This window comes from Cyprinus carpio, chromosome A4 (assembly GCF_018340385.1).
Source record: "Cyprinus carpio isolate SPL01 chromosome A4, ASM1834038v1, whole genome shotgun sequence".
NCBI classification, from domain to species: Eukaryota; Metazoa; Chordata; class Actinopteri; order Cypriniformes; family Cyprinidae; genus Cyprinus; species Cyprinus carpio.
In genome coordinates, this window is record NC_056575.1 from 5,503,310 (window position 1) to 5,513,309 (window position 10,000).

At 36.1% G+C, this 10,000-nt stretch overlaps 1 protein-coding gene across 1 annotated transcript in view; it reads left to right on the top strand.

Moving 5' to 3' along the window:
• LOC109102753 (dedicator of cytokinesis protein 4-like) overlaps nucleotides 1-10,000 on the top strand; it is a 47,441-nt gene that overhangs the window by 11,123 nt on the left and 26,318 nt on the right. The window contains exons 7-16 of the mRNA XM_042736293.1: nucleotides 704-857; nucleotides 1,062-1,159; nucleotides 1,267-1,350; nucleotides 1,438-1,538; nucleotides 3,132-3,214; nucleotides 3,321-3,325; nucleotides 3,446-3,616; nucleotides 7,247-7,439; nucleotides 7,526-7,653; nucleotides 9,376-9,510. Coding sequence (XP_042592227.1) covers nucleotides 704-857; nucleotides 1,062-1,159; nucleotides 1,267-1,350; nucleotides 1,438-1,538; nucleotides 3,132-3,214; nucleotides 3,321-3,325; nucleotides 3,446-3,616; nucleotides 7,247-7,439; nucleotides 7,526-7,653; nucleotides 9,376-9,510 — 1,152 coding nt within the window. The remainder of the gene's footprint in view (nucleotides 1-703; nucleotides 858-1,061; nucleotides 1,160-1,266; nucleotides 1,351-1,437; nucleotides 1,539-3,131; nucleotides 3,215-3,320; nucleotides 3,326-3,445; nucleotides 3,617-7,246; nucleotides 7,440-7,525; nucleotides 7,654-9,375; nucleotides 9,511-10,000) is intronic.

Sequence of the window (10,000 nt, forward strand, 5' to 3'; positions counted from 1 at the left end):
TTAGTTCTATAACGCACATAATCTGCATGACCATATTCTACATCCCTAAACCTACCCAATACCTAAACTTAACAACTACCTTACTAACTACTGATACGCATCAAATTGGTAGTTTGAGATATATATAGAGAGAGAGAGAGAGAGAGGTATGAGTAAATTTGCATAGGTAATAAACCATTATGTCAAAAAAAGTATGTAAAAATTCATAAATTCATTAAAACAATTGTATAACTAAATGTTAAACAATAATATTTTAAATAAGTTATTAGAAATATATATGGAGAATAATTCTACTATTTAGCTGTGGTCAATTCTTGTGAAATATTAAAATTTGTAAAAATAATAAATAATCTAAAAATAAACAAATAATATAATATCAAAACATGAACATTTTTTTTTTTTCATATTTATAAAGTATATACACATTTGAGTTGGGGTAATCCCAACCATATGTTATATCCTATATATATATATATATATATATATATATATATATATATAAATATAATAAATATATATATATATATATTATATATATATATATATATATATATATATATTATATATATATATATATATATATATATATATATATATATATATATAATTTACATCATATTTTATATATATTATTATTAAAAAATTATTATTGTCAATGTTAAAAAATTGAATGAAAAGGATATTTTTCATGCATGTTTTCCAGTGTGAAGAGAACGCTAACCTGCAAGACTGTGCTCGCTACCTCAAACTGCCCTTCTCAAAATCAGATCTGCCTGGCAACAGCCAAACTATGAAAGGCACTAAGGAATCCCTATGGATCACATCATTCCTCTGTTCTACCAAACTCACTCAGAACGGTAATGTGTGTCTCTTTGTACAGGATATGATAGGACACAATGTCCCTAGTTGGAAATTTTCTTGGCACAACAGCAGATATGCAGCATGTAGCAGCACCCAGCATGAATAATCACTGAACATGGGAACATTTGGGTAGCTGGCATGAAGTATCAAGCAGCATTTTGCATATTTTACACTGATTGCTAAATGGCTGTTTCCTGCAGGTGACATGCTGGACTTACTGAAGTGGAGAGCCCATCCAGAGAGAATCAGCAACAGCCTGTCTAAACTCAAAGAGATCGATGGCTCAGAAATAGTTAAGGTCAGCTGCCCTTCACAGCCTTGTTGTTGGTGAATTAACCTGTCAATCACAGTAAACTTTCCCTAATTGGCGCATGTTTACTAATAAAGTCAAATATCTTGAATCAGTTTTTACAGGATACACTGGACACGCTTTTCGGCATTTTGGACGAGAGCTCTCAGAGATATGCACTCAAGGTGTTTGATTGTCTGGTAGGTACAGACCCTCATTTTTTTTCATAATAGAGGCCAATGAAATTGCATGTTGCTTATTGTGCGTGTGCATTTTTCATCATTCAGGTGCACATTATAAACTTGCTTCAGGACAGCAAGTTTCAACATTTTAAACCAGTCATGGACACCTACATTGAAAGCCACTTTGCAGGAGCCCTATCATACAGGTATGTTAAAAACTTTCAGGGCAACTGGAAACAATCCACTGAATTGAAATGGAAATGCAGAGATGTACATTTCAAGCATCCTTTTGAGTTATCTGCCTGTGAAGTGTGCTTGTGTTTTCTTTCTTTGGTGTTTTGTTATGTAATGCATGATATTTAATGCGCTGAATGTGGCTTAAGTGCCCAAATAAATTGTAGGGTCAGGCTCACTGTATAGTTTGTTTTTGTCCAGGAATTTTGTTCACAGCTCTCTTGAAGCCTGACTCTCAGCTAGCATAGCACTTATTCTTCACTCAAATAGCACTTCATTTTGGATGTTCATTCATCTGGGTCAGAGATCAACCCACATTACAGCCTACGCAGTTGTCGAATGTGCGTTACGCAACCAATTAACTTAAAAACTGGACAGACTCAAACAGACAGCCATAAGAGCACTTAAAATGAGAAAGACTGTACAGTTTATTTGCAAAAAGTTAATTTTGTCATATTGTTCAAATAGCATCAAATCTAATAGAAATGGATTAAAAGCCACAACCGTCCAGTTTCATGGGGTGTTTAGACATCTTTTTATTTTCAGTTATTCTTGCTCACTGGTGCAAATATATTGTGTCATGCTCTTTCATTTAAAGTCTCTTCCGTTCTGTCTTTCAGTTCTCCTTTTGTTGTGATTTTTAGTCTCTTAAAAACCATGTAACCACATGCATGCAGAGCATTAGAAGCTCAGCTTAAGAACTTTCCTCTCATACTTCACTCCCTTCGGTGCAACAGACGTCACTTTCCTTCAACTTCTCATTGCAATGCTAGGAAATCGCCAGGGATCTCACCACATGATGCTATTGCAATACTTCTTTTTATGTGCTGCAATACACAAGCTTTTGCGATAAACTGTGATTAAGTCTTTCTTATTTTCATGCAGTTTCACGGCATCACCTTAAATGACATTTTAGAATTTTTTTTTTTTTTTATTGATTATTTGAAATTCAAAATAATGACGTGCTCAATTAGAATGCTGATGTTTTGGGAAAAAGACAACAAATTTGATTAATGCTTACAGGATCCATGGCTTAGTGGTTACATTAAACTTTGGTGCTCCTACAGACAATGCAAGTTCGAATCTGGATTGCAACATTTGCTCATTGCACCCTGTCTGTTTTCTATCATTTTCAGCCTCCACTTTCTCGGTCATATCCGTAAAAATATCCAGTTATCCAATTATAGACATAATACTACGTGTGTAATACTAGTAATACACTACAAATATATAGTGTGAAATTACCAGATGCAATAAATGCAATAAAAAAATATATATATATATAAATATATAAATATATGTGTGTGTTATCGGTTCAGTACACTACAAACTTATTGTTAATTTGCAAGTATCCAGTCATTATTATTATTATTATTATTATTATTATTATTAAAACTACTACTACTATATTGTGGGCTCAGTAACAAACAAAATTTTAAAACAATAAATGCAACTGAGAAACAGTTTCCATTATGAATCTCCACATAAATGGTTTCAATTCTACTAAACAAACATAATGTAAATGTTCAGTTTTCCACAGTGCTGTGTGTTTGTGTCTCTTGCAGGGATCTGATCAAGGTGCTGAAGTGGTACGTGGACCGCATTATTGAAGCGGACCGTCAGGAACAACATCCAACAGGTGCTAAAGGTGAGACGCTTCACACTACACATCCTTTTTACCCATATTGTGCTCTTCATAATGATATTTAGAGTCTGTCATTACTGTCTGATGTACTGAATATTGGATTTCTCAGGAATGGTTCGCTCCGGGCCGTTATGACTTCCATATGGCATTAGTTCACACAGCTCATGCATTCTTAATAAGGCCGCTTTTATGTTGCTTTCTGTGCTCAGATCTGCTATTCTGTTGGTTTCCTAGGCGACGGAGTATATTTTTAAGTATATTATCCAGTCGCGGCGGCTGTTTGCGCTCGCCACGGGCGGACAGAACGAGGAGGAGTTCCGCTGCTGTATGCACGAGCTTTTCATGTCCATCCGCTTTTTCCTCTCGCAGGAGAACAAGGGCTCACGGCCCATCACACAGACACAGGTGAGAGACAGACAGATCTGTTTATATTGTTTAATATATTTAACACATGCTGTGGTGCTCATGTGGGTGAAATGGGTTTGAGTTTAGCTTGCAACATTCCTCATTCTTTTCTTCCACCACCAGTTTTAAATACAAATCAGTTGAATAAAATAATGAATGTTTAATTAAAAATGATTAAAAATATTTTTATCTCCACCCCCTCTGAAAGAGAAAGACGAATACATCCAAAGAAAGAATTGCTTTGGGTTTAAATGAGAGAAAGAAACATCGTAAATGAACATGACTAATAAGGCTGAAAAGAATGAAGTAAGATTAAAAAAAAAAAAAAAAGTGAGATAATTACGGCGCAACATGATTACAAGAAACTCTAGGGAACACTTATAGATAATAGGGAAGTGAGAAAAACAGAACAGTCTTTGTTTCACAGCATCAGTGGGACATGTATTGCATGTTTCGATTGCAAATCCAGCCGTTTAATTTATTTAGTCTCCAGATAGTGGATTTGTGCATCAGTTGCATTTTAGAGTCAAATAGCCAGACATCAGAATAAAGCTTTTTTTTTTTTTTTTTTTGGCCAAGAGCAGCCCACTTAGACAGGAACAGATTATTTGACAGACATATAAAGCTAAAAAAAAAAAAGTTTTGTTTGTACATACATTTCTTCTACTAATTTTCAATAAAATGATAAATAATAAAATAATATGATAATTTAATTAAAAATAATTATTTAAAAAATATATTACTGTATTACCGTAATGTTTGTATTATATTACATTAAAAATAAAATTAATTTAATTTAATTAAAAAAAACATTCTTGAAATATTATTTTATTTTATTTCTGAGATTAAGAGATTATTTGACAGATATTTAAAGCTAACAATCAAACTTTATCTCATTTGCGTATACAATTTAGGGTTGGTTTTATCTGAAACAGTTGACAGTGTGAAAAAGAAAACAAAAAACAGAAGTGTCCGTTTGCTACTGAAAAAATTGGTGGTAATATGTGTGAGCAGATGTTCTGTTTATCTAAAATTATTAAGTGCTGATTATCTCATACATGTAACCGAAAACCAAAGTGTAATTTACAGTTCTGCTCATGAATATCTAGTTTGCTTTCTACTGGTTGCTATAATATTTCAGTGTACTTTAGGGCTGGATCAGAATATTAGATTATTCAAATATTCATTCGGTGGGTTGGCATTCGATTCAAATTTTTGAGATTCGAATATTCTTTTTATTTTTTCCAAACACCTGGAACCCCCTGCGAAACAATTCTCATTCGCCCTTGAATATGAATCGCCCTTGTTGAGGGAACGTCATGATTCAGTTCATCTGGAAGAAAAGACAAAAATGCCGAATTCCTCAGTTGTGTGGGAGCACTTTAAATTGAGTGAGGACACACAAGGCAGTGTGCCAAATATGGGATTTGAAACTGTCCTACCACAACAGCACATCAAGTTTGAAAAATCACCTTTTTGTAAGTAGTACGCCTATAGTATATTGTTGGTGTAAAAAAAAAAAAACTGCTTTTATCCGGCATGTTTAACCAGTAATTTTGCATATGATAAAAATGTGCATTTAATTTGCTTGGAAAATACTTGGGAATACGGCAGTCATAAAAAAAAAAACGTACAGTAGCCCAGCCTAATAATTGAAACAATCGTGGCGATTTCTGTGATCGTGACTCCTAATCGGCGGTCCTATGTCGTACAGTGAGAGAGGTTCTGAGAGGCCGTTGTCACAGTCTTGCGACTAAAGATAGCCTACGATAATTTTCTTTCAGTGTCGGAAATTCAGCATGTTCATCGCACAGTGTGTTTGCAGTTACGACCCACGTTTACTGACCAACCAATAAAAATGCGACATGAAATCAACGCGGCGTGGCGCTAAAGCATAAAACTGCTTATCTCAAGCTCTTATTCCTTCCTCTTTCACCGCTTCCACTTTTTTCAGCACACACAAAAACTACAACTGCCAAAGTGTGATTCATTGTGCTCTTTTTCTTTACCACTAGCGCATGCTAATGACGTTTTATTCTTCTATAGAAATGTGCATCATATCCTAGGAGTCAATAAGTGTCATCATCATACAGTCAACATGCATGACGTGCCCAGGTTTATTAGATCCGTGTCACACAGTGTGACCAGACTAAATATATTAGTATTTTCTAAATATTTGATATCACTAACCACTTCAGGTTTGCCAGATGTAGAGATGGATTTTCTTCAGGAGCGCTCATTGAACAATCCTGGTACCTTTTAAACACAATTTCTCCTTTTAATACCAGGCAGACTTCAACTTCCGTGCGATTTCAGCCGTTGCTGTGCAGTATGCTTTAGGTGGTCAGTGGACAGACGGTGGTCTGAGACTGAGACTAGTGTCATTTAACTTCAAGTTGGATTGTCTTAAGCATGAATAGTTAATACTTCCCTATAGGGTATAATTGTGCGGTATATCTATCAATGTATATTCATCTCACATGGTTCATTAGCCCTGTGTTAGACTGAATGCCCTTTGGGTGTTTTAATCTTCATAGAGAGCAGAACAAAGGCAGTGATAGAAGGCAGACCAGAGCCGTTCTAATCCCCCATAATCCTCTACCGTGCCTCATGTCCCTCAATAAAACTCCACGCTGGCCCCTCACAGCAGGATTACGTGCTGGGGTTTGGGCCCCTTCTCTCCTCTGTCCATGTTCTTCATGTTTTTGAGATCCTTTCATAGTGGGGAAAGGCTGTGGGTTAGTGGTAAAAGCAGTCTGCTGCTGTTTCTGGTTGCGAAGATGGTCATGTTTCACATTCCGTGTATGTGAGGCAGAAATGTGAAGGCCAATATTCACCATTTTAGTGGACGTTATAGTTTAATTTCTGAACATTTGAACATTACTTGAACATGTTTTATTATAGGTAAAAGTATTTGTATTGCAGTTGTAGTTTAGTTCTTGTTTCTTTCATTGTTTTGCACATAATAGTTGCAAATAGTGGATTTATTTACTATTTATTTTTTATTTTTCTTATTTATAATTTTTTTTTTTTATTATCTCTGCTCATGAGTTTACATACCCCTTGCAGAATATGCAAGATGTTAATAAATGTTTTACAAAATAAGAGAGATCCTAAAAATGCATTTCATTTTATTTACATTTATTTTATTTTGTTTCGTTTTTTTACTGTCCTGAATAATAATAAGATGCATTAAACGCTGGGCCATGTAAACTTTATAGGATGATGTGTAACTCTTTCTTATTGTAAGCACCTTCAGAAGCTACTCAAGATATTAAAGACATGTTTCCAAGAAGACAAAATAAGTACAATATAGTTCGATCACCCAATTCAAAAAGTTCCTTGTTTATTATTCATGACAGTACTACATAAGAAATAGCATGCAATTTTTATTTGTTAAAATGATTACAATTTTGCATGTTCTGCAAAAGATATATAACATTATTGTCACTATTATTTAGTTTTTTCTCATTTATTGATTTTTTTTATAGCTGCTCATTTTCATGCGGTTTTGTAATGTATTGTGGATTAAAATTGCTGATTTTTTTTTTGCTTATATTGTTGATTTTCCCGTGTAATCACTGTGTGAATGACTTGATTGACCTGATTGTCTGTCATGTGACTTCACAGGCAGTGTTTTTGCAGTCGTTCCCTGCTGTGTACGGGGAGTTGCTGAAGCTCTTTACGCTCAGGGAAGTGGCCACATTTATCCGGGAGACATTGGGCAGCCTCCCCACTGCGTCCCAGGCAGACTGCCCCCTGGAGGCTGTTAGGCTGCACTGCATTGCCAAAACTGTAGAGAGCCAGCTCTACACAAACCCTGGTAAACACACGATCACTGGGGACGAAGACAAAGACTGTTATACCTAAATTTAGAGGCTGTCTGCTCAATGTTTGTGTTTTAATCAGAGTCTAGATGTATCCTGCTCCCAGTGGTGCTGCGTTTGCTCCAGGCTCACATGCAGGAGCAGCGAGATCTCATCATGTGCGCTCACATACTCACCTGCATGATGTCTCTCCTCAAGAAGGATGACACGGTACGATAAGCCTCACACAACTATAGGACAACACTGTGGACAACAAATCTGGTTTGCTTGCAGACTTAGGCCCCTTTTACACTAGTGCGTTTTCGTTTTAAAACGCATAACTTTTGCTACGGTTACGCCTATCAGTTACACTACTCCAGCCTTTTTTGACCCTCAAAAACTCAGTGTATCATGCGCATTGTTGTACCCATAGATGTATACGTGGATTCCTTCTTTGGATCACTCCAAGCACGTAGACGCATCCGCGATCTAAATAATAGGGAATCTACCTGTTCATATCTATGGCTGCACCTGCATGAATGGTCACGTGACATGCGTTTTAGGTTGCGAAGTGTAAACGGAGATCGTTTCTGAAATGCAGCGGAAATGCCAGTGTAGACGAGGATCGTTTTCATTCTAAAACACCGTTTTAAAACAAAAACGCACTAGTGTAAACGGGGCCTTAGTCTCAGCAAACAGGGCCAATCTCAATAGAGAAACAATTCTAAACTCCAACTTACATGTTTGCTGGTGTTTTCAGTGCTTTTTATGTAATGTAGAGAGAGCGTACACATGGGTTGCCAGGTTGGGAGGATTAAGTAAACCACTGTTAAGAAAATGTATGGGGGTTAATACTGTTGACATCTGGCAACCACAGTCATGACAGTTTGTGGAGGCTTGTTACAAATGCAAAATAATGCAAATTCCAAAATGAAATGTTTTTAGGATAAATAACTAGTTAGCAAACATTGCAGATGATTACATCTTAAAAAAATCAAAGTTGAAATCATGATCCTGATTAAAATACAATATGTATTTATTTTATGGGCGTGTATGTATTTATATAACTTATTTATTATATTAACATGTATCATGTTTTTTAGACATCTCACAATTTTTTATGTATTTAGTTAGTGAATTATAAACATTCACTAAATATATATTAAATATGTGTGTATATATGTGTATTAAAGCGATAGTTCACCCAAAAATTTAAATTTGATTTTTATCTGCTAAAGTCTTATATATTTAAAGGCAGTTAAAGGAGAGGGTTTAGCACACTGATAACATAATAAAACTTTAAAACCTACTCAGAGAAGTTGGGTCTTTGAATTTAATGCCTTAAAAGCACTGCTTTTATTCCATTGCCTTCAACACAAATTTTCAAAATGGTAACCGTCAGGCTTTAAATTTCCTGCTTTTAGCAATGTTCAGGTTATTATGCATAATCCACAGATTCGTTATGATAGTTTTGTGCAATAAAAGATTATTTAGCTTATTTACTGGTCAAAACACTGCCATTGCTAAGAGCATGAAACACGTTTGTCAAAACGTGACTCTAAATCCTTCAGGTTTCCTGAAGACATACTTATCTCTCATGCAACCCAGAAGCGTTGTCGAATTAGTGTTTTTGCACATCCCCAAATTGTGTTGACTTCTGCTTTGAAGAAGACCACAGGAAACTTGTTTTGAAAATGCTGATGCTGCTCTAAATGTGGACATCCTCTCTGACCGTGAAGTAAAATAGCAGCTTTCTCTCGCAGAGAAGCACCGATGTGCATCAGCCGCAATGGTTTCTTCCCGCGGTTGCATGAACTGAAATGACAGCTGAACCTCTCATGGCTGTCTCACCCTTTCTGCCATTAGCGCCCTGTCAGACAGTGTGCATAAAATCATGTTGACCTCTTGCAAGGGCAGATGTATATATGTGTGTTTGTGTGTGTGTATGTGCAGGAGCCAGCCGCATCCGAAGAGGTGGATCTGATCGTGCAGAGTGTTTTGAGTGTGTTACTGCGGACCATATTGGAAATTGCTAACCGGCCACAACCAGCAGGGCCTACGCTACGGCCACAAGTTCAAGACGTTACGGTAAGAAATACAAATATGAAAGCAAGCTTTATAGAGAATAATCAAGAAAGGCAAGAGTGAATATTAAAAAGTGTAACATGTAAAAACGTCAGAAACAGGCCTTGAAGGCGAGGTAATTACAGCCCAGCAGTCAAAGCATTTCACACATCAAAGTCTCTCCACACAAGCAGCAGCTGAATTCTGGCGCCATTGCTGCTAGATGTGACGTATTCCCCAGCACCCAAAGGTTTTTGTGAATGCAAACCTTGCATACCTCATTTCAACTCTGATTTATTCATCCGTATTCAACACAGACTGAGATCTATCAAGGGTTTTATGGGGCTGTTCAGTATGGGAATGAAACAGTCTTTGATGACTTTTTTTTTTCCCTTGTTGAAGCAGGTCCAGCAGTTTTGCAAATGAACAATGTATAGCTCGACCTACTGTACATGAAATCTGCTAACTTTTTGATGTTTTTGTGCTGACTGTGGGGAAATATATGTAGAAAGCT